We start from the raw sequence: 24331 nt of genomic DNA on the forward strand, positions 1-24331 counted from the left end.
GAGATTTTCCTTAATATATAGTTAAGGTCTAACCTATAAGAATATAAGAGTATTTTAACAATCCTCAAAAATGTGAGCTGGTTCCAACCAGCTTTTCTGCTGATGAAAAAGGAAGCAGGGGTTCTCTCTGGCCACCAAAATAGGCTATGCTGAGAATCAAGGGACCGCATGAACAGAAAACATGTGGGATGAGGGCTGTAGTAGGGAAGGGAATTGGGCAACGTTGAGTGAAAAAGCTGGCTGGAGCCAACTATCTATGTTTAAACTATGAAAACATTTAAAAAACCAACGACTTCTGCAGTCATGATTGGGTATCACCTACTCAGCTTGCAATGTTTTATTTGTGTAAAAACATTATACAGTCAAAATTAAAGTCGCATGTTGGTTGTCTCTTGTTCCAGTGGTAAGTCTGTAAGAATCTACATAAAATTATTGGAAACCATTAGTAAACCTCAGGCTGAAGAATACGGTCTCAACAAATGTTGGAAATACTGTGTGGGTATGTAAAGTGCCGTCAAGTCACAGCCAACTTAAGCAAACCCAGTAGGGTTTGCAAGGCAAGAGACTAACAGAGGTGGTGTGCCATTGCCTTCCTCTGCATAGCAACCCTAGTATTCCTGGGTGATCTCCCATCCATGTACTAAACCAGGGCCGACCCTGCTTAACTTCTCAAAGATCTGATGAGATCAGGCTAGCCAGGCCAGGGCTAGAAATATCTAGGTCGCTATAAAAGAAATTGCCCTCTTTTGGTGTTTTACACGATCTTGCCAGCAGACATTGCCAGTGGATTACACCCAAGTCAACTCTATCGTGTATTTATGTGTACTGTGTTGTTACTCATCTCTTGCATTGCTTGATTTTATATATTTGTTGGATCTTTCAGATGCCACAGGTCTTTTGTTTTGGCTGCAACAGAATAGAACAACTACATATAATTCTGTGTTTCTAGATAGTTAGGTTTCTTCGAGCTCAGAACTAGCACTGTTGCTCATCAACTCTGTATACGCCCACCAACACACCACATACCTTCATAGCAAGAGCAATTAAGGCCCCTTCTGTTGGTTTTCCCATTAAGGTGTTGTTTCTAATTACAGCGTCGTTGCACACACACCCAGCCTGAAGACAAGAAGTGAAGAAAATGTTAATGCAACATACGTTGCCCAAATTGAAGAAAATCACAGGCTTTGTAAGAAAGATCTTACCTCAACAATTCTGCTAACAGATGGATTGTTAAACCCGTGAACAACATCACCGTCGACAAGGACTTCTCCAAACCTGTTATAACCAACTCCAGTAACCTAGAAGATAAAGTGAACACGACATTCACAATATAGTAAGCACTTTTTTCCATACATCTTTAGAAATGAAGGATAAAGAAAAAACAGACAATATTAATTGTGAAACATGCCCACAGAATTCCCTAAAAAGCACAAGACGAACAATAAATTCAGTTTCCTGCTCTATTTCTTAATACATATTAGAGAGTCTGAAGAAATATGTTTTGTTGCCTGATCAAAGCAGATGGGAATGCTGAGAAAAATGCCCAACTACTAAGCTAGCCACAAAACTAGAATTCAAGGGAAGCTGCAGGTTTTTCCCTCTGGGTGGAAAACTTAAAAACAGCCAAAATTTCTTCCAAAGTGGCAGCAGATTTTATATTCCAGCCATGACCCTCCTGCATGGTATAGTGGTTAAGAGTGATGGTTTAGAGAGGTGGACTCTGATGGGGAACCAGGTTTGATTCCCCACTCCTCCACATGAGCGGCAGATGCTAATCTGGTGAACTGGATTTGTTTCCCCACTCCTACACATGAAGCCACCTGGGTGACCTTGGGCTAGTCACACTCTCTCAGCCTCACCTACCTCACAGGGTGTCTGTTGTGGGGAGGGGAAGGGAAGGTGATTGTAAGACGGTTTGATTCTTCCTTAAGTGGTAGAGAAAGTCAGCATATAAAAACCAACTCTTCTTCTTCTACGTACATTTTCATGGGTTTAAAATGGGCAATGCAAGCCTACATCAAGAAGATATTTATCTATCAGACTCATTACTTTGCAATGTTCTCTAACATACCTTATTTTAGAGTGCAGAAATGACCATGAATACAGCCTGAATCAAATGCCCAATTTCCAGCCAATCTTAGCAGTGTCAGTCATGCAGAAATAGATTAGAGAGATTGGCATGGAGAAATGTTCAGAACTACATCTTATAAACAAAGCATATCTGCCCACCCACATGCATTAACTACACTAATGAGACCTCCTTTCCACATACCTCAGCATGTATCCCATCTGCTGTAAATATATGAGTGACGGTCATTTCATTCTTTGTCAGTGTACCAGTCTTATCTGAGCAAATCACATTGCAGCAGCCTGCAAACCATGAAGGAAGTAATCACACAAAAGACATAATAATGGAAGGGACTTTCATTCGGGCAATGAAAGACCACGGATCAGAGCATCTCCCCTGAGTCTCAAGAAACAAAGAGGAACTTCAGTCATGCAAGAGAGAAATAAGCAGCAAGCCGCTCTCTTCTCCCCAGCCAGACATACCCAGCTTCCTTCTCTGCTAGGTCTATTTTTAGTGCCAGCCTTGACACCGACCTAGGCAGTCCTTGATACCTTGCACTATAGAATCTGCATTCTCAATTTCATTTATTTACTGAATTTGTATACTGTTTTTAAAAGCAGTTTACAATTTTAAAACACAGTACAAATGAATGCAGTGAAAACTAATATTAAAAGCAAGTACAGCGGATAAATTTTGCCAGATGTTGAAAAAGGAGCAAACTCTCCATATTTAAATAGTTTAATAGTTAAATACACAGCTCGGATAACCTACAAGAACCAATTTAAATAGTTGGTTCGACAAAGTAAAGGAGATTTATGTGTTGATTAAATTAACTTACTATCAAAATAACAAAAACATAGATGGAATATGGAATCCCACAATATCCAGAATGGAGAACACGCTTAAAAGTCTAGATTCTGATGGTGATGGTTCATAAAGAGAGTTATTATTTAGAAAGTTATATGCTTTATAGTACTGGTCGATGTTTGTTTGGAAAGAAGTTTGTTTTTAATGCTGTATTATTGTCAATCTTAATACGATTATTTTTAAAAAATAAAATAAAATCAAGTACAGTGGCAATCATCCATCCCTAGATCAGAAAGCAGAAGTCAGAAGACTCCTTCCTCTCAAACGCCTGGCTGAAGGTTGGAGAGGACAAGCGCCTCGGCAAGCTGGGGAGAGAGGGGCAAAGAAGTGGATGACTGTGTAGCTGGGCAAGGGGGAGAGAAGCAAAATCAAAAGAAGAGGAGAGGGAAAAGTGGGGACACAAAAGGGGAGACCATTTCCCCTTCAGGGGTCCTTGTGGGTTCCCGGCTTGTATATTTTATAACGGAGTTTCAACAGCAGTAATATAAAAATATTGGGACGTTTGTTCTTCCAGCAAGAAAAAAAACTAATCAGATGGTGAATTACAAACTTAAAGGCGAGGCATTTCAGGACAGAACCATGGATCCATTCACCAGTGAAGAAGCTCTTCCCAAGGGAAGGTGCCTTCTCTGGATGCAAGAGGCTTTTCCTTCTTTTTTCCTGAGAGCCAGCATGGTATAGTGGTTAAGAGCAGTGGTTTAGAGCAGTGGACTCTGATCTGGAGAATCGGGTTTGATTCCCCACTCCTCCACATGAGCGGCGGATGCTAATATGTTGAACTGCGCTGGTTTCTCCACTCCTCCACATGAAGCCAGCTGGGTGACCTTGGGCTACTCACAGCTCTCTAAGAATTCTCTCAGCCCCACCTACCTCACAGGGTTTCTGTTGTGGGGAGGAAGAGGGAAGATGATTGTACGCTGTTTTGATTCTCCCTTAAGTGGTAGAGAAAGTCGGCATATAAAAACCAACTCTTCTTCTTCTTCTTCTGCTTCAATAGGAACGCTCCTTCTGGTAGAGGAAAACACCTCTGCAAGCAAAACAGATCTGTGCAACCCAGCCCTTCTATGTAGGAGCATTCTCTGCTTTTAGCAAAACACACACACAGAGAACAAAATATACTACGAATCCAGGTATTAGAAAAATTATATAAACAAGCAAACCCAGATAAACTATACCTACCCAACAGGTATACATTTACATTTCAAGGTATTTTGGCAGAAGTTATATAAGTTAATAGCAGAACACCCTCAGCCATTCACGGTAATGTATACATTTTGGTTTACTCTTACCTAAAGTTTCCACAATCGGCAGCTTTTTCACGATAGCCCGTTTCTTGACCATTCGCATTACACCAAGAGCCAATGTTACGGTTACAACAATAGGTAACCCTTCGGGAATAGCAGCAACAGCCAGACTGCAATTTTAAGAGGAGGCATTGATCACTGGCTGACACACTTCAAAAGTTATGTGCACATATTACAAACGGAAATCAAGTTACTGGTAACGCTGAGCCAAAATTGGAGGGTGGAAAGTTTCATGAAAAGCTTCACATTTTGCCCAAAAAAACCCTCCACACCCATTTCAGCACTGCAAGGCCCTGCAGAATAAAAGCTTCTACCTGTTCAGAGTAACGACAAGAAGAAATGTCCTCATCCGACTTTGCCTTTGTAGTATCAAATGGCCAAATCTGCCTGCCTGCAGAATGTCATCATGTTGCCTACCTTTTGTCTATTATTGCCTTGAGAAATGGATGCAAACAGCACTCAAAAATGGTAATGTGTGTGTATGCGAGGAGATTATCCATTTATTTATTATTTGCATTTAGTCTACTTTTGTCCTGCCTTTCCTCCAAGGAGATGAAGGCAGTGTATGCGACTCCCTCCTCTTTTAACTTTACAGCAGCCCTCTAAGGTAGCCGAGGCTGAGAGGGGTGGGCTAGAGAACATCATGGCAGAGTGAGAATTTGAAATGGGGTCCCTCTAATTACTGCAGCACACTGACCTTTTACCCCTTCACACAGTCCTTTTTGCTCTGAAATTTTTTTATGGGTGAAAATTCAGCACTGTCTTAGCCATTACAAAGTTAAATAAAAAAAACTGATAATGGAAACAAACAAGGATTACGTTATTTTATGAGCAGATATCCTCTGATGATAATTTACATTTTAACATAAAGGTTAAAAGGTCCATAGTACAGAACATGGCACATATCCTTTGCATTGTAGAGGGTGTTAGGTTCAGTCCATGGCATCTGCAGTTACAAGAATTATTATTTCTTCAGACCATGGAAAGTCACAGCCAATCAGAGCATATAACAATGGTCTGGATGTTCTGGCTCTGTTTAAGTTAATGTAATGTGTTCATTTAAAAAAAGGTCATGGAAAAGAGGGGACACTAGCAAACATGTGCTGCTAAGGTTCAAGAGTCAAGAACGGATAGTATTGCTAGGTCTGTGGTTCAGACTGAAAGAAAACTTGCTGCTATTGCTTCTGCAAGCCTTCCCCATACATCAAACAGGGGCACCTACCCAGGGGTATCATCACACCTTCAATAAGGTCCATATGCTTGCATCTGGGAAAGCGAGATGAATGCCTACTCACATTCTATTTTGAAAATTATAACCTTTGCATCTGCGGACAATAAGTTAGGGCTGAAAAGCCCACTCTATCATCATCCTCTTCCTTCTAACTGAGAAGTGCACAGAAACAGAAGGGATAAGTTAAAGACCAGAAAGTCCCATGGTATTTTAATTTATTGTGGCGTGCAGAAGAGTATTTGTTAGATATATGTAGTTGGTGGGAATATATATACCACGTGGAGGTAGGCAATGGCAAACTACCTCTCTTGCCTTGAAAACCCTAGGGGGTCGCCACGAGTCAGTGGTGACTTGACGGCACTTTCCACCACACAATGAAGGAAAGGTTGTACGAAACATGGTTCATTCAATGGAAGTCAAACTTTGCTTTTAGGGTTAAGGTCCCCGAGATTATTTTTTTTTAAAGCCTGAACCCAATTTAACTTTCCACATGGCTAGAATTAGCTACCAAAGCAGCTGTTGCTTTTGAAGCTGTTGGTAATAGCCATTTTTTAAGCTTTAAAAAACCGGGGGGAGAGGGGTCAGACAGGTGCTTGCATTGCCTGAAGTATTTTATGACAGCCCATGAGCTGGCCATATGATACTTACCAGAAAACCTGACCTCATAAGCTCATGCTTAAAGATGATGGGTACACTTTCCCCAGACCATGAAATAGTCTCCAAATGAATTTGTTTGTGCTAATTTCTCGCTACATGGTGGTGTGTCCAGGTGTAAAATCATCTGCAGAAATTCTGCAAGTGAGCTAACCTTTAGTTTTGTCATATGTACGTTTGAGAAACTTCTCTTTATTTGAGCAGACCTACTTTTGAGAGAATGAAGAGCAGTCTACTTAGCACTGCTTCATTTCCTTAGTTCAACACTCCGGCTTTAAACAGATGGAACTATTTCTCAGCAACAGCAGCTGGCTAACATTTATGGAGCGGTTATTTAGATCTGCTCCATCACACACCCTTCCTGTCAATGACAGCTATTGATTAAGAGACCATTCTGTGGAGTCCCCAGGCGAAGTGCCTGAGGTTTTCATAGTTGCCATGGAGACTAAATCCACCCAATTATCTATCAACACTGAATGTCAATTTCTTCAGTCTATCACATCTGATCAATTGTACCATGTACCACAGAGATTAAATACTTAAGACTCACCTCACACCGATGGTAAACATATCAAGGATATGTTTTCCTTGCAGCCAGCCAACCAGCATAATTATCCCTATAATAAAATATACGTAATTGAACAGTAGAAGATGAAGCCAGAGAGATCTCAAACCAAGCAGAAAAATCAAATTGGCAGACCAACAGCGGTGATCATGGGCAGAGTTTCAGCAGGTTCAGCAAGTTCAGCAAGTTATGAGTCAACAAAAATAGGTCAGCTCAGTGAGCTGAACTGAGAACCGAACCAAAGCTTGGTCTCCTAAAGACTTGCTTAGCACAGATGATCAAGCAAATAGCTTCTTACACACTGATAAAGCTTGACATGTACATAAAATTAGTGTCTTGAAGAGGCCAGAGTCCGCTAGATTGCCGTGTGATACATGACCTTTTCAGACATTACAACCATGTGTACCACCAATGGAAGTGCACTGCCCACGGTGCTCTCTGTAAGCACCATTGCCATTTCATGTGACAAGGGCAATGCACAGATTTTCTATCTGCATATAGCTTTACTACACATGTACTAAAGCTGTACAGGCAACAAAAATCCACACATTTCCCATTTCACACGGAATGGAGACCATCCGTATTGGTAGCATGCACTCCTGTTGGTGAGCTCCTGGTACACGCAGTTGCAATGTCTGACAGGGGCTACAGTCCTTAAGTTAAATAGGGCTCATCACGAAAGGGAGTCAAACCAATACAATTTTCAACAATGTTACAGCTTAGGTGAAGTTGCTCCTGCTGCAGACCAAAACTATTTAATAACCATAAGAACCAGTTTGTGTATAAAGAAGCACATTATGAAAGCCCAGTAGAGCAGGGGGCATACTTACTAGTTTTTCTTTATGAAACATTCATTCGATTCACACCTCACTCAGTCTAAACGTACACCAACATCAGTTGCCTCTTTCTCCACACCAGGGGAGCCCAGATGCACTTCTGTGCAACTATGATAGGTCTCAGGTAGTACAAAAACATTATATAGAGAACATATCCTTCCTCACACGGTACCTCAAACGAGAGGAAAAAAACCTCTCCTGGTGATTGGATAGAGCCACACCCAGTTAGAATTTATAATACTGGCCTAAATGGAGCAGGAGTCTGACTCAGTAGGGCTGCTTCTTTGTACGTACGGTTTCTCTCAAGGCCTACCTATCCCGCGCTTCAAGTATTCTGCTTTTAGCATGGTTTTTGAAAAGCTGACATCCATGATGGAAACCAGTTATGCAAAGAAATGGGACTTCTGCCTGCTTCTCAAGAACCTCTGAAGAGAAGCTCAGACAATTCAACATGGAAAATCCTCCCAGTTGTTTTTTTTTAATACTGCTTATATACTTCTCTTGCAGAGTTGGCAAGCAAGAGCATTTGCAGCTGTGTAGCTCAGGTTGCAGCCGAACCCTCATCAGCTCTTCTGCAGACACTTATTTCGGTTGGATTTAAATGCACGTCGATACAGCTGTTAACTCAGGTACAGCAGTATTCCAAATAGGTCACGTACCGTTCCAGTTCAGGACAAAATAGCTTGGACTGTTTCTGACCAATTTGCCTCTACAGGCCAAAAAAAAAAAAGAGCCTTAAAAAAGCCCAAAGACTTATTTTCCTAGAAGCTGCTTAGCTATGGGGAGGAGGGCAAATCTCACAGACCAGAGGGGCGCTTCGAACCTAACAAGTAAAAAAGCAACTCACCACAATCTTGAGAGAAAGGGAGAATTTAGACATACAAGATATCAAGAATCCACAATTCCCTACTATTTCAACTAGCTAAAAATGTGGTTCAAATACCACTGAAAAACAGAAGTACTAGTAGTTCTAGCTGCAACACAGAGATAGCCCAGTGGCCCCACTCCAGGAATGGCCCAAGAGATTAGAGCCCAAGTAAGCAGTTATTCTCTTACCAATTATTCCAAATGAATACAGGGAAAGCTGTTTCCCGAGGAGATCCATACTTCGCTGTAGAGGTGTCTTTGGAGCCTTAATAAAAACAAAGAGAGAAACTATTCTATTCTCCTGATGCACAGACTTTGTCCAGGTCGTCTTAAATAAATGAATATCGCTCAACAACTGATATCAGGCCATGTGCCTGCCTCCCACAGTCGCCTACCTGCCCTCCTTCAGCCTTCCTGTAAGAGCTCAAACTATGAAGTGCACAAATTGGGGGCGGGGGGTCCTCTCAGACAAGACTTCATACATTGGAGAGATTCTGCACCTGCCTGGATTTGACTCTTCACTAAAGGCTATATGGCAGGGCATAGATATGCAAAGTTGTAATCGCGCGCACTAACAAAATTTAAGATGGTTCCAGTATTGTAGATAGAAAGCACACAACCAGTTTATTAGTCCCCACCTTCCCCTTGCAACAATAAAGCATTGGGGTGAATATTCAGATAAGCAATGCAGGTTAAGAACAGAAAAGTACAAGGAAACATGACACAGTGAGAGGAAGCCCAAATTCATCAATAAGCCCACACTAGAATCTAGTTTTGGAGAGATCTAAGATTTACATTGCTCTTTATTTACACAGCTACTTACTTCTTCTGCTTGCATCATTTTGAAAACCTCGCCAAATTCTGAGTTTTCTCCTGTTCCAGTAACTATTCCCTACAAAATCAAACACATTCCACATTTAAGCCAGAGTAAAGAGTTTACTTCCAGTTATGTAACGGTTAAGAGTTCCAGTTGACAATAACAAGAAGGCTGACTTAAGTCTCGCAAGCTTTACTTCTCGGAACATACTAGAATCCACGTGGCCCAGATGGTTTACATTTATAGTGTAAAAGCGCAGTCTCTCATTGTGATCAATGAAATATATATTGCTTTATGCCAATGTTGTTGCTTGTTTAATTACTAGTTTTTATTTAAAACTTTAAAGATACTATATTTTTGTTAGTGCTGGTTTTGTATTGATGTTGTTTATTTATAGTTTAATCTTATAAACTGCTTTGTTTACTTTAACTTGATTAGCTCTTAAATAGTAATCAAGACCTAGAAACTCAAATACCCTTAAAATTAGTGTCTGGAGCCAGTGAAATTACATGCTCCAGGAGTATTAGTTGGATCTTGTATAAGCAGAAAAGAACAGTACTGGATTTTCCCCTGCCTTTCCCATTCCACAGCAGCCCTCAGCCAGTCTTAGAAAGACCTTGCTGCGCATTGTTGGACCCCTGTGAGAAAAACCAAGCAAGCAAAGCAGGTTTGCAAGAGGGGGAAATCCCCCCAACATTGTTCTTGTTCCACGGTGCTTCCTCTACCAAACTTTCAATGGGTTTGGTGAAAGAATGAGGTAGTGGTGGTTTTGTTTGACTCATCGTCAGTGCAGATCCTCCTCCCCCCGGATAGTGGCTTGTCCGCAGGGATTCCAGCAATGCACTTTTGGAGGCTGCAGAGGGCTGCTGTGAGAAGGTTAAGGTCTGCAAGTGCCTTACGCTCAACCACAAAATCCAACGCTACATTGCAACACAACAGGAAACTGAAGAATGATTTCCTAGCAGTTCACTTGCAAGGGGTGGACAATCTGAACACTGACCGGAACTTTCATAAATCCCTACGTTTAGCACCCTTGGTGGGAAATACCTTTGCCTTTCCACATCGAACGAGTGTGCCCATGAAAGCAATATTGCTTCTCGAAGTGAGGTCTCCATTGGCAGCTGTTGGTTGAGGAGATGTGCACTTAGAGCAAGGGGTTGTCTCGCCCGTCAGGCTGGATTCATCGATAGAAAGATCCACCGCCTTTGAAAACAAACACATACATTAGGCAAAACAGCTTTATTAAATCTGCCACCTTCTCAACTGTCAGTGATGATTAAAGGTATTCAAGCAACGCAAGTTCTACCCAGCCTTCTTTTTTAGGAGATGAACCATGTCAACAACAGAACTCAACCAGCAGACACATTAATCAAGCACATGACAAGCTGTTTTCGCAAATAGGAGCTTCGACAGCAAGAGGCAACATGGCATGGACAGAAATCCATTCTGCTTAGTATGCCTGAAGGAGTTCTAGACACAGCCCATATTTTAGACATCAGCCTACAAACTATAAATTCGACTAATCAGATTTTATTTCTACAAAATAAATCAGATACTTATAAGCTTCTAGTAACCCTTGCATGTTATTTAAATCTCCAGTTATGTTTTCTTTGGGGGAGGCCCCAGGATCTGACGATGAGAAGAGATGTGGGCAACTGCAGCCCTTCAAAACCGAGGAGATGAAAACAGCGTGTAAGACCTCCACTCTGAGGGAAGAGATGGATACTGGCCCACTTGCGTTATCTGTGGCCACCAGAGCCTTTCTCCAAACATCTTCCTTCAGGCAAGAGGTTCCATCATGCCTGGCCCTGGGGTGAACTGCTTGCAGATGGAGTGAGCAGAGACATTCAGTGGGACACAACAAGCACTGGGAGTGGTCGTCAATGTATCTATTGATCTACTTCCATTTATAGCCTGCCTTGCTCACTGGGACTCAAGGTGGATTACAAGTATGATAGAATTACCCAGTCAATCAATAAGCCAGTTTCAAATTTTGCTGTTCAACTGAATATCTTCTCTCCATTCTCATCTCCACCACCACCATCAGTTCATGTCTTCCATGGTTTGGTTTTGTGAATTTAACAGGTGTTTTTTTTTTTTAATCTTAGTACCGCACTGGGTACACTTTTTAAATAATGCCTTTTAGGCCATTTGAACTCTTAAATGAAGGAAGAAGTCTTCTAAGAGTTGAACCAAACAGTCCCTTGGGACTTTATTTTTTGTTGCATAGGCAGAGTTGAGTCTATAAGCTGTTATAATCATTCCTTCCACAATTGTTTCATCTTCCTGAAGAAATTCAGCCAATCGCATTTTCAAGTAGTTTTTTAAATCCTTTCCCTCCTGTTTTTCTTTAAGGCCGCGTATACGAATCCAGCTCCCCTTTATTTTTAATTCTAGCATCGCTGTGTGGTCGTCCTGTTTTTCTTCTCTCTCTTGGCTTGCGTCCATTGACATTTCCAAAGCATCAACTCGTTTTCTGGTGTCCTTGTTATCCTTTGAATGTTTCTGGAGTTTTGCTTCTAGTTTGTCATGTTTCACTGTCAAAGATGAAACAGAATCTTTCAAGGATGAGATGGCAGCTGTATTTTGGTTTAGGCCTTGTTTGACTGATTCCATCTCCTGCTTCACTGATGCCACATCCAACTTCACTGATGCCACATCTTGCTTCACTGTAGTCACCTCCTGAAGTGTTTTGGTCAGCAGTTCGTGTAGAGTCCAAGGTCACACCAGATTTTTTTGTCATTTTTGCAGTCACAGATGCCCCTGCTTGAGATGGTGAGGTGGAAGGTGAAACAGTTGGGCTGGTAACAGATGCTCTTGTTAAGTAATAAAGCTTGTTGGATCTGAAGCTGTTTAGGTTCTTTAATAAGACCTCTAGGATGCTTTTCTATATCTTTCTTTTCTCTATCTTTTATCTCCCATTCCCAGGAGGTGGCAATATTTGTAATCCAAGGGGAAAGAAAGGGGGGTGTTTGTTGTTGTTTAAACCATCAGCTTAAAAATCACAGTTATCACTGGAACTTTAGTTTGAGTCAAAATCCAAAGCTGGGAGAGTACTAGCACATCTGTTTCTTTACTCAGCTATCATTTGCCAGCTTTTAAGCCCCCTCGAATTTTAAGTAGACTTGCTTTGAAAATTAGCTTAGTTTAGCTGGCAAGATGAATTACAAGTGTGCAACAACTGGCAAAATGCCAAGTTTCAGTTCAGATCAATTAGCGAGTTGTAGATATATTTCCAAAGTTCTTTGTATTTGTTTACAGTTACTGCTAGACACCTCCATGATATTTACTTTCCCAAATGCTTGAGCATAAAAAGAAAAAACCTTGTTTGATGTTGATCAGGGTCTCCTCGCAGTGCTTCCCGGTTCCTCGGCTTTAAATGGCGCCAGCTCCTCGGCTCACCCGCCCGGGCGTCCGCCGCCGCTTCTGAGGCAGCGGGCGCTCCTAGGAGGGGGCGCTCACCGGCGCCTCAGTCAGCATCCCCTCTTCATCCAGGGGTGCCGCGTGCCCGATGTTAGGGGGGGTGGTTTCCCTGCCTCCGGCCGCTTTGATCCTGGAGCGTGATCGTTCGCGTTGTAGCTGCGTTCCCCCCGGATCCGGAAGTCTGGACTCAAGGCAGATTACACAGACTTCCTGGTCTTTCCTTTTGGACCACTGGCAGGCACACGTGCTGCCAGGGCAGGTAATTTTTGTTGTTGCGACTGCCTCCTGCTGGGTCATGAGTTTGCCTCTGAATCCAAAGCCCTTCCCCAATGGGCTGACTGGGAAGCCCGTGATGGTGAAGCTGAAGTGGGGGAAGAAATACAAAGGCTATCTTGTCTCTGCCAACAGCTACATGAACATGCAGCTTGCAAATACAGAAGAATATACTGATGGTGCATTATCTGGACATTGGTGAAGTTCTGATAAGGTGTAATAATGTCCTTTATATAAGGGGTGTGGAGGAGGATGAAAAAGATGGAGAAATGAGAGAATAAACTATTGCTTTTTTGAGGGGGGGAAGGCAGATTACACAGAGTAGGTCAACACAATCAATATATCAGAATGCAAACTCAAAACCTACCAAGAAATGAGCACCAGCATTCCCCTGTCATTTCCAAACCACCTTCAAGGGAAGGCTCATATACTGTGTACTAATCTTACCTGGACAGCAATAATTTGTGAATTTGTATTTGTTATGTTAAGAGTTCTGAAACTAATACCAATCAGGGCTTTTATTAGATATTATTAAATCCACAACTACTTTAATGTAAAATAACTTTAATACAAGCATACCTCAAATAACCGTAAGTCAGCAGGAACCCTGTCTCCCACGGAGAGGCAGACGGTATCCCCTGGGACCAAGTCTCTTGCGAGTGTATGTTCCAACCTCCCCTCTCGAACACTGCAGGGAGAGAAATATATATTGCAACCCAGAACTGAAAGCCTGGTAAAATAAAATCTTATATGCTCACATTTACTATGGAGAATTAAAAAAAAACACTTCTAGATATATATATAGTGTACAGTTCTGGAGGCCTCACTTCAAAAAAGATGTGGACAAAATTGAGCGGGTGCAAAGGAGAGTGACGAGGATGATCAGGGGCCTGGAGACCAAGCCCTATGAGGAAAGGCTGAGGGAGTTGGAAATGTTTAGTCTGGAGAAGAGGAGATTGAGGTGGGACTTGATTGCTCTCTTTCAATATTTGAAGGGCTGTCCCTTAGAGGAGAGAAGGGAGCTGTTCCTGTTGGCAGCAGAGGACAGAACTCGCAATAATGGGTTTAAATTGAGGGAGGAAAGGAACCGGCTGGATATTAGGGAAAATATTTTACAGTAAGAGTTGTTTGACAGTGAAATCAGCTACCTAGGGAGGTGGTGAGCTCCCCCTCACTGGCAGTCTTTAAGCAGAGGCTGGACAAGCACTTGTCAGAGATGCTCTAGGCTGATCCTGCATTAAGCAGGGGGTCGGACTAGATGACCTGTATGGCCCCTTCCAACTGTATGATTCTATAACAGCTTAGTAGTCAACACATAGTATTAAGGGATGGAGTCCTCACCTATGCCATATGCCATGTGCATACAATTGGTTAAATTTGCTTCCATACATTGAACCAAAGCACCTCACTTTGGAAGCCACTTGTCTGATTTTGTGTAAAGACCTGAAACAGCAATTCAGCTTCTGCACAGGGAAAGGCAAAAATGACTAGCATGTCTGCCTTGATTAAGCTGTCATGCTTTTTCTTTATAGATCTATGTGTATTCAGCTGTATTTAAGAGCTAGGATTTTCAAGCTTGTAGTTAGAATTTGCTATGCTGACTGGAAGTGCAAAACCTACGAGAGAGAGAGGACTTAAGATAAAACATTTACACTATCGGGGATCTAAAAAATAATTTACATATTGATAGAGGCATATTTCTCTTTGAAGATCTCTAAGTGCTTATTTATATTTATGAGTTAGCTCTGTTTCCAAGCACCTGAGGCAATGTAGCACATTAAAACAAAAATAACCTCAAATTAACATCAAATAATCCATACAACAGCAGCACACTATAAATACTACACCAAAATAACAAAGAAACTATGAAGTTTTTCAGTAGCTGTCCTTTCTAACCAGGCAACATGTTCTCCAGTTAGTTTTTCAAACACACAGCTGCATCTACCATTCCTTTCTCTTATACAAGAGAACATGTTCTTTGCAGTCAAGCCTTTTTACACAAGATCTAGTTATCTTCAGTTATGGTATTTTAGACCCCAGCTGAAAACTTCAAAGAACACTGTCACAAAAGGGCACCAGGCTCCCTCAAGCAATGCAGATAACCACCGCTCATTTTAAAGTGAAATCCACAGTACATTCTCATCCGTGTCACATAAACAAAGTGAATAACACTCTGCAGCACTTACAAACTAGAATATATAACAACAACAATAATAAAGCTGCACCATACCAGTGGCATTCTGGAGGTACGAGTTTACTCAGTTCTTCCAGAGATTTTTCTGATCGGTATTCCTGCAGGAGCAAAATAAGGGGGGGGGGGTTGAAGCAGCTTTCTGAACTAGTCATAATCACAACAAACTAGTTTGTTGGTGGTAAAAGGTAACGGTAGTCCCCTGTGCAAGCACCAGGTCATTACTGACGCATTGGGTGACATCACATCACGACGTTTACTAGGCAGACTGTGTTTACAGGGTGGTTGCCATTGTCTTCCCAAATCATCTACACTTTACCGCCAGCAAGCCGGGTACTGATTTGACCGACCTGGGAAGGATGGAAGGCTGAGTGAACCTTGAGCCAGCTACCTAAAACCGACTTCCGTTGGGATCGAACTCAGGTGCTAAGCAAAGCTTGGACTGCAGTACTGCAGCTTGCCACTCTGCACCACGGGGCTTCCCTAGTTTGTTGGTGAGGTTAGCAATAAACCTTCCTCCTTAATGGTAGATTTTGAAGGGCTGCCCCACACAAAAGTAACCTTAAATGCGTTTTCATCCCAAGTGCTCAAAAAAAGGCAACAATAAGACACAGGAGAGCCAGTCACTGAGTGGATTGTCATGTAGCATAGAGAGCTTCATCGCTGGCAATGCATCAATGTAGTGTCAGGACCTAGACGTAGCCCTCGCTTCCAGCACCCATTGATAAGGCTGAATTGCTTGAGTATTGGGGAACTGTGGCTAGAGTGCTGGACTAGAACCTGGGAAACCCAGGGTTGAATCCCCATTCTGCCATGGGGGCTTGTGCCAGACACCAGGACAGATCTCCGCAGTGAAATCCCCACAGGCTGCTTCGTATTTTATTAGAAGCTATCAAAGGCTAAGTCACTGTGCACGCCCTCCTTCCCCACAGCAGGCAAGGTGGTTACACAGCTGTTTTGTCATGCATACTCCATGGAACAACAACAATTGCAGTTCTCCATATACACTGCTGTGTATATACAGTGTAAAGAAGACATACAGGCACCTTAAAGGGGGAAAGCCAGGTACACGCCAAATTTAAACATACCCTTTTCTACTGCAGCTACCGAAACTGTCAACAGACCAACATAACTGCAAGGATTTGCCTGCTCATAAACTGCACTCCCATCACTTGACAGAAGAAGAAAAGCTGGTTTTTACATGCCAACTTTCTCTACCACTTAAGGAAGAATCAAACCGGCTTACAGTCACCTTCCCTTCCCCTCCCCACAACAGACAACCTGTGAGGTAGGTAGGGCTGAGAGAGCTGTAACAAGCTCAAGGTCACCCAGCTGGCTTCATGTGTAGGAGTGGGGAAACCAACCCGGTTCACCAGATTAGCCTCCACCACTCATGTGGAGGAGTGGGGAATCAAACCCAGTTCACCAGATTAGAGTCCACCGCTCCAAACCACTGCTCTTAACCACTACACCACGCTGGCTAGATCAAAAGAGAGGCAGAATCAAGAAGAGCTACGAGAACTCTTGAGAGTTCTTGAAGGGCCAACTACATGCTACACACAAATGCATGTAACAAAAGTCAGAATAGCTTTTCCAGGGGGAAGCTGTTCCAGAAGAAAGGTTTCAGAAAAAAGCAGCTCTCATTCCAAATACTACTTATAGCCAATTTTGCCTTCTTCCTGGGATTCTAAACACAGTTAGGGAGGCAAAAGCAGCCTAAGAAAAGGTGCCAAATGGGCATCTGTTACATGCCTTTGCATGTAACTTGTAGTTTGGTCCTTGGTGCATCTTCTCAATGATTTGTGATCTAAAATGCCTAACCATGAAGTTACGCCCTTCTAAGTCCATTAAAGTCTGCTTAGGTTTGCACTGTACATATTTAACAGACCTCAGTCCAATACAGACTGGGTAGTAATCTATGGTTTCCTCTCAGATGCCAGGAAAATTGTATCACTTCCTTGAAACTTTAAGAATTACTTCAAAGGGCAGGTTATACATATTTAATGCAGCAGGCAAAATATGCTTGTCAGACTCTTTACTGACAACATTCGAACACTGCATCTGTACCCTAAACACAGAAGTGCCGTTCATTTTCCTTAAACATTTGTAAAGGTTGTGTTTTGCATTAATTACTGCAAAACTAGTGAATGTCTGTGCACAACACCAAAGAATTTTAGCCACGTTTTTACATGTTAATTTTTTGCATATTGCATTAATGGTATGTGAGTTCAAGTGAGAATTTATTACAAAGTTTTAATTTCAGCAAGTTTAAAATATCATTTGAAGACAACAACATACTTCACCCATTTATGAGAGAAACCCACATCTTATTAAGGGCTTTATCAACAAGTTTCCTGACAAACACTGCTGCTTACAAAGGTTTATGCCACCCAGAGATGGAACAGTTTATTTCCAAGATGCCACAACAATTATTCTTCACAAGCTAGCTGTGATACTAATTATGGGATGACGAAGGATTAGAATTTCTCAGCTAGATTTCTCAGGCTTATAGTACATACCACAGCCTCTGCTGTTTACACATAATGCTTCAGCTGATACAAGAACAGTAGTTAAAGCAATAACTTTTATTGGGGAAAAATCACTCGATAAAATTAGTGAAACGTTCTTACCTGTACAAAAGCAACTGTAACAACAATAAGTATTGCCTGTAAGAAAAAGGAGGGAAAGTGTTCAAGCAAGATAGATGCCTTATTAACATTCAAGTGAAATATCCAAGTTGCATTCAACTTTAACTGTAATTTTAATTTTGCTTGGAAAGAGATTATCATCTGTACGTTGTTGATTCTCAGCTCTACCACCAATTCTCATCCAGTTCAGAAGTGGTGGGGCATGTGTGCCCAGCGTTAGTAATGGGCTAGATAACTCCTCATTTGAACTGACAATTTTTATATCCTGCTCAAGAGTACATTTGACATTTAGAAACACAGCCTTTGTTGAGAGATCAATGGTATGCATTGTGGTTCAGTTCAGCAATCCAGGCATAACTTTTAGGTTTAAAAAGATTAACTGTGTGAAGGTATTTTAATAATCTAGGATTAAAACCAAATAGGAGAAAGGCTCGTTACAAATGTCACTTCAGACTTTTAGCACAAAAGACACCGCATAATCAGCTCATCTGACATTCAAAGACTTCTAAGTCTGCACTTCTTTGAACTTGTATCTTTTATCCATTCTTAGAGTTATGCCCCATAGGTGCCTCCCAGTAGCAGTAGTTTTCTGGAATCTCAGTTTCGTCAATATCTTGATAGTGGAGGAAAATTCAGAACTGGAACAGACTGGCTCTACTAACAATAATCTATTGGTGATTCCCGGCCCAAAGCATGTGTGGCTGTCCTCAGTGAGGGCCAGGGCTTTTTCGGCCCTGGCGCTAGCCTGGTGGAATAGTCTCCCTAGTAACATCAGGGCCCTGTGTGACCTGAAAGAGTTCTGCAGGGCCTGCAAAATGGAGCTATTCCACCAGGCCTATGAGGGCAGCCGCTAACTACTCTTAAGTTATCCATCATACTGGCCTCCCCATCCCTTTCCCCTCCACTTTTCATCTGTGGGGGAGATTCTGCTGTTTGGTCCACAGCAGTTACTACTATTTTAATGCCATCTTGTTTTAAATTGCTACTCTTGCTGAGTTTTAATTATTGATTTTAATGTTTTACGGGGTTTTGTTGATTTTTAAAAGTTGTAACCCGGCCTTAGTCCAGGAATGAGTGTGGGCTGTAAATGTGAATATAAATAAAATAAATAAAAGCCCCCTCTCATTCACAAAGCGCTGCCCTGTTAAAAGACACCCAGATCCTTCCAAATATGGGCTCATAAAAAGAGCTCTCATCACTAGCCCCCTCTCGGAGGAGGAGAAGAATGGTGTTATTCTTGAGAAGGGAGAGAGCCAACCAGCATCACCAGCAAGCCTCATTGCTTGCTTGCCGTCCTCAACCTTAGCTAGAAATGATGCTCTTGAACATACTCATCAGCCTTCTCGGCCCTCAATTACCCCCTTCTATTTCTCAACAATAGCAGCTGTCCCCCTTGTCTTTGGAAGAGGGGGAAGGGGTGCTTCCCTTGTTTATTTTTTTCTGCTGTCAAGGGGGGGGGGAAAGCCTCACAAAGACTCAATTGTTCTGAAACCCTGAAGAAAGAAACAGTCAAATAATAATGACAGCTCGCCCATTACTAATACTGATCAATTAAGTGTGTTTTATTCTCATTGTTGGCTATATTTAAAGTCTATTCAATCTGCAGTTATTACAATCCTTTAACTTAAAAGGAAACCTATAATTGAACAGTGTTTTAGCCTTATATAATCAAATATATATCCAGGAAAAGGGAGAAGGTAAAAAAAAAAAAAAGAACTCCACTTGGTCTTTAACCTCTTGCCTGCAATGTGGTCCACTGGGTAAAAAAAAGGTAAAGGTAGCTGTTTAGAGGACTATAAAGGGTGAAAAGGTAAAGGTAGGCCCCCATGCAAGCCCTGGGTCACTACTGACCCATGGGGTGATGTCACATCATGACGTTTACTAGGCAGACTTTGTTTACGGGGTGGTTTGCCAGTGCCTTCCCCAGTCCTCTTCCCTTTACCCCCAGCAAGCTGGGTACTCATTTGACCGACCTCGGAAGGATGGAAGGCTGAGTCAACCTTGAGCTGGCTACCTGAAACCGACTTCCGTTGGGATCGAACTCAGGTCGTGAGCAGAGCTTTGGCTGCAGTGCTGCAGCCTACCAAAATAAAAAAAACTGCAGCAAGCAAAGTCCTGTCTGGACCCTAAGAATGAACAGGGATGAGCAGGTAGGAGTCAGAGCCAACTAAAATATAGGGAAGAACAAGCCCTTTTTTGAGGAAAAAGATCACTGTTGGGGATATTTAACAGATTGCGGATCCTGTAAGCCACCTTTAAATTAAATATAGCAGAAAGGCAGGGCAAAAATAATTAAATTAAATTAATACATAAGGGGGGCTTACAAGTACTAGCCGCCTAGGCCCCTGAGCAGGAAAGACGTGAGGTTTTGGGACAGCAAGTGGCTCGCAGGCTCCTGTCTTAAGGCAAACAAAAATAGGAGGAAGCGCCTCTGTTTTACACAGTCACCCTCTCCCAGAAACACAACTGAGTACAGGATTTCAGACTTGCCGGATACTTATTCACAAAGAGAAATGGCACAACAGTACGATGTTATTTCACTAGAACAATAGTCTTACCACAGTGATACTGACGGCATCATCAAACTGATGCATGATAACACTGATGACTGCAGAAGCCAGAAGCAGCATGATAAGGGGATTTTTAAACTGAAGAGTAAAAGAAAAAAAATTCAGAAACATTCAGAAGAACAGTTAAACAAAACACAACTACTACCTTCAATACTACAAAAGTGAGAAGGTTTAAGTGACACAGCTACAGACTACACCTTTAAACAGTTCAAAGACACTGGAGTTTCAGATTAATACCTGCTTTATCAGTGATGACAAACGGATTGACATTGTGGGCCAGGGACTGGCAAGTCACCCCATCATCTACTTACTGATCCAGAGGCAACCCCTTTGTCCTATGTTATGCCTGGTAAGCACTTGATCTCTACAATTGCCTTAATACTATGATCAAAAGAACACAAAGAGCTACCTTCCATCAACCATCTGATTACGAACTATTACCAGCCCTGGCATCTAGTTGAAAGTACTTACTTTTGAAGGGTGGAGAAGGGCAGAGTAGACAAAGCAAAAGGTGCAGATTACAGCACAAAAGGGACATGCAAAAGAAGCAGAGGCGTCTAATGATGATTCCAACCAGTACCTGCTCTCAAAAATCTGTCATGGGTGTATGTGTGTTAAGTGCTGTCAAGTGGGCTTCCAACTTATGGCGACCCCATGAATTAATGACCTCCAAAATGTCCTACTGTTAACAGCCTCACTCAGTTCTTGCAAATCGAGGGTTGTGGCTTCCTTGACTGAGTCAATTTGTCTGAAGTTTGGCCTTCCCCTTTTCCTGCTGCCTTCAACTTTTCCTAGCATTATTGTCTTTTCCAGTGACTCTTGTCTTCTCATGTGACCAAGTACAATAGTGTTAGTCTGGTCATTTTAGCTTCTAGGGAGAGTTCAGGCTTGATTTGATCTGGAACCCACTTATTTCTTTTTGTTGGTCCATAGTATTTGTAAAACTCTCCTCCAACACCACATTTCAAAGGAATCAACTTTCTTCCTGTCAGTTTTCTTCAGTGTCCAACTTCCAAACCCATATATAGTAATGGGGAAAAACAGAGTATGAGTTATCTTGGTCGCCAGTGACACATCCTTACACTTAAGGATCTTTTCTAGCTCCTTCACGGCTGCCCTCCCCAGTCTCATCTCCTTCTGACTCGCTTGCTTGCTGTCTCCCTTCCGGTTGATGATGGAGCCAGTCTCCCTTTTGGTTGATGATGGAGCCACGGAACAGAAAATCTTTAACAATTTCCATTTCTTCAGCATCAACCCTGAAGTTATATAATTCCCCAGAAGTCATTACTTTTGTCTTCTTGCCGTTCAGCTGTAATCCTGATTTGGCACTTTCTGCTTTAACCTTCATCAGGAGCCGTTTCAAGTCTTCACTACTTCCTGCCAGTAATGTGGTATCATCTGCATATCTCAAATTGGTAATGTTCCTTCCACCAATTTTCACTCCATCTTCATCCAAAGCCAATACAGTTTTCTTTATAAGTTCTGCACACAGACTGCACAGACAGGGAGATAAAATACATCCTTGTCTGATAGCTTTGCCAACTAGAAACCATTGTTTTTCTCCATAATCTATCCTAATAGTAGCCTCTTGTCCAGAGTGTAGGTTGCCCATCAAAACAATCAGATGTTGTGGCACATCCATTTCTTTGAAAACCAACAGTTATGATCCACACAATCAAAAGCTTTGCTGTAAGCTATGAAACACAAGCTGATTTTCTTCTGAAATTTTCTCTTATGCTCCAGTAATAATGTAAGTCTGCAGTATGATCTCTAGTACCTCTTCCTTTTCTGAATCCAGCGTGAACATCTGGCATTTCTCATTCCATATATGGGGAAAGGCTTTGTTGTAAGATTTTGAGCACCACTTTACTCGCATGAGAAAATAATATGATGGTCCAATAGTTGCTGCAGTCTTTGACATCACCTTTTTTGGAAATGAAAAGTAGATTGTTTCCAGTCTTTGGGCCATTTTTTTGTTTTCCATATTTGTTAGCATATTCTTGTAAGATTTTGATGGACTCCATTTCTGTGGCTTGAAATAACTCTATTGATATAGCATTTACTCCTGGAGATTTGTTTCTCCCAACTGCTTTCAGTGCAGCTTTCACTTAACTTTCTAAAACTGTAGGTTCTTCTTCAAAAGATTCTTCCTAGAAGAAATCTGTCATCCTTTCATTTCTTCTGTATAGTTCTTCAGTGTACTCTTCCCATTTTTTCTTTATTTTGTCCTGTTCAGTTAATGTATTTCCCTGTTGATCTTTCAGCATGCCTGTGCTTAAATTTCCCTTTGATTTCTTGGATGTTGTGGAACAGATCTCTTGTTATTTTGTTGTTGTTGTTCTTTACACTGATTATATTAGTTCTATTTGTGTCTACCTGGAATGTTGCCTTTAGGCTTGTGATTCTATTTCTGTCACCTTTTACTTTGGCTTCTTGCCTATCTTTAGAAATTTTAAGAGTTTCAGTCAGTAATTCACTGAGGCTTTACATTTCTTTTAGTAAGAGGAATAGTCTTTGCACATTCTTTCTTGATAATATCTCTAGTTTCAACCCACAATTCTTCCAATTCACATTTACTTGAACTTAGTAATGCAAATCTGTTCTTTACATGGTCTTTAAACTCTTCAGGAATGTTGTTTAGATTGTATTTTGGCCTTGTGAATGTTTTGGTGTTTTTCTTCAGCTTTATTCAAATCTTCGATAATAACAATTCATGGTCTGTCCCACAGTCAGCTCCTGGTCTTGTTTTAGCAGAGCTTTTCCATCCTCTGCCTCCGATTATGTAATCTATTTGATTTCTGTATTGGCCATCCAGTGATGTCCTCATATACTACTGCTTATTAGGTTGCCTGAAACGTGTCCACAATGAACAAGTTGTTGTCTCTAGAGAATTTCATGAGTTGCTCTCCTGATTCATTTTGTGCTTCTAGCCCAAATCTTCTAACAGTATTTAATTCTACTTTGTCATGCATACTGGTAGTAAAACAGATCTATTTGTGTCATCAGCATTAAGTTAACTTGGTTATTTTGGTTAACTTTTAAGTTTTTAAGAAACAGTATTTAACCGTGCGGTTACAGCACTCAACAGTAGTTACGTTTCCAGATGGCATCAAGTTATCATCAAACCTTTATGTTGATTAAGATCTTTGACACAAGAACTCAAACTGACAAGTTTAAGGGTCTTCTTCATAGTGTGCTCTCCCAACTTAGCTAATATGTTCATCTAGTCTTTTTATGTAGACTACTACTGTTCTCTGCATTGAGTTTAACCCTCCTTCCCTATTCCATTACATGGGAATAGGATAGCACACCCCTCCCCTTTTCCATTACATAGGATTGAGATATGCCCATGCATATTAATCCTGTCCCAAAATGGTTAAAGACCCTACAAGAGAGAACAGAGACACTTACCTGAGAAATGTATTTTTTCCATAGTGGCTCATCCTCACTGATATCAAACTCATTCCACCCATGGAATGCCCGTCTATGACAAACTTCACAGTTTCTCAAGCCATTTTGAAGGTCAGCCTGTGGAAATATACAGCTTGTATATGTATATGTATATGTAAAGGTAGTATACATACACTCACTCTATGCATGCAAAGTTAAGTTTTTGTTCTACTGTGATCAGAATATTAAAAACTACAGAAGTTCCGCTTATCTACTACCCCTTGGGGAAACCACTTAAGTTCACAGATATACATTTCAGGAATCTGAATGACCTATCAATCATCAGGGCAAAAACTAAAAACAGTGGCTGAATTCGGATGTCGTGCCAAATATATCAGAGAAATGCCAGTGATAAGCATGAATACAGCATGCTTGCAGCACTTTTCCCACTTCCCTCCTCACTCTACATTCACAGCTCAATTCAAATTCCAATTTGATAGTTTCAATTTCCTGTGACTTCCAAATGCAGGGGGCTCAGCATGTTAGTTTAATCCAAGTTTAGATTCCTGGTCTGCAAGGAGTAAATCTCCAAATTGCCAAGTACCTGTGTTGGAATATCCTGCCAAA

At 41.5% G+C, this 24331-nt stretch overlaps 1 protein-coding gene and 1 pseudogene across 2 annotated transcripts in view; one reads left to right on the forward strand and one right to left on the reverse strand.

Moving 5' to 3' along the window:
- Positions 1 to 24331, reverse strand: part of ATP2C1 (ATPase secretory pathway Ca2+ transporting 1) — a 46962-nt gene that overhangs the window by 14760 nt on the left and 7871 nt on the right. For both annotated transcript variants that reach the window (XM_056857007.1, XM_056857006.1), the window contains exons 3-15: positions 23726 to 23842; positions 20303 to 20392; positions 17727 to 17762; positions 15136 to 15197; positions 13485 to 13593; positions 10257 to 10412; positions 9216 to 9284; positions 8582 to 8657; positions 6675 to 6741; positions 4225 to 4349; positions 2273 to 2370; positions 1203 to 1298; positions 1027 to 1116 (exon numbers count right to left, since the gene is read on the reverse strand). In XM_056857007.1, coding sequence (XP_056712985.1) covers positions 1027 to 1116; positions 1203 to 1298; positions 2273 to 2370; positions 4225 to 4349; positions 6675 to 6741; positions 8582 to 8657; positions 9216 to 9284; positions 10257 to 10412; positions 13485 to 13593; positions 15136 to 15197; positions 17727 to 17762; positions 20303 to 20392; positions 23726 to 23842 — 1191 coding nt within the window. The remainder of the gene's footprint in view (positions 1 to 1026; positions 1117 to 1202; positions 1299 to 2272; positions 2371 to 4224; positions 4350 to 6674; positions 6742 to 8581; positions 8658 to 9215; positions 9285 to 10256; positions 10413 to 13484; positions 13594 to 15135; positions 15198 to 17726; positions 17763 to 20302; positions 20393 to 23725; positions 23843 to 24331) is intronic.
- LOC130484123 (small nuclear ribonucleoprotein F-like) lies at positions 12928 to 13186 on the forward strand (annotated as a pseudogene).

The sequence above is a fragment of the Euleptes europaea genome, chromosome 11 (genome assembly GCF_029931775.1).
Source record: "Euleptes europaea isolate rEulEur1 chromosome 11, rEulEur1.hap1, whole genome shotgun sequence".
Taxonomy (NCBI): domain Eukaryota; kingdom Metazoa; phylum Chordata; class Lepidosauria; order Squamata; family Sphaerodactylidae; genus Euleptes; species Euleptes europaea.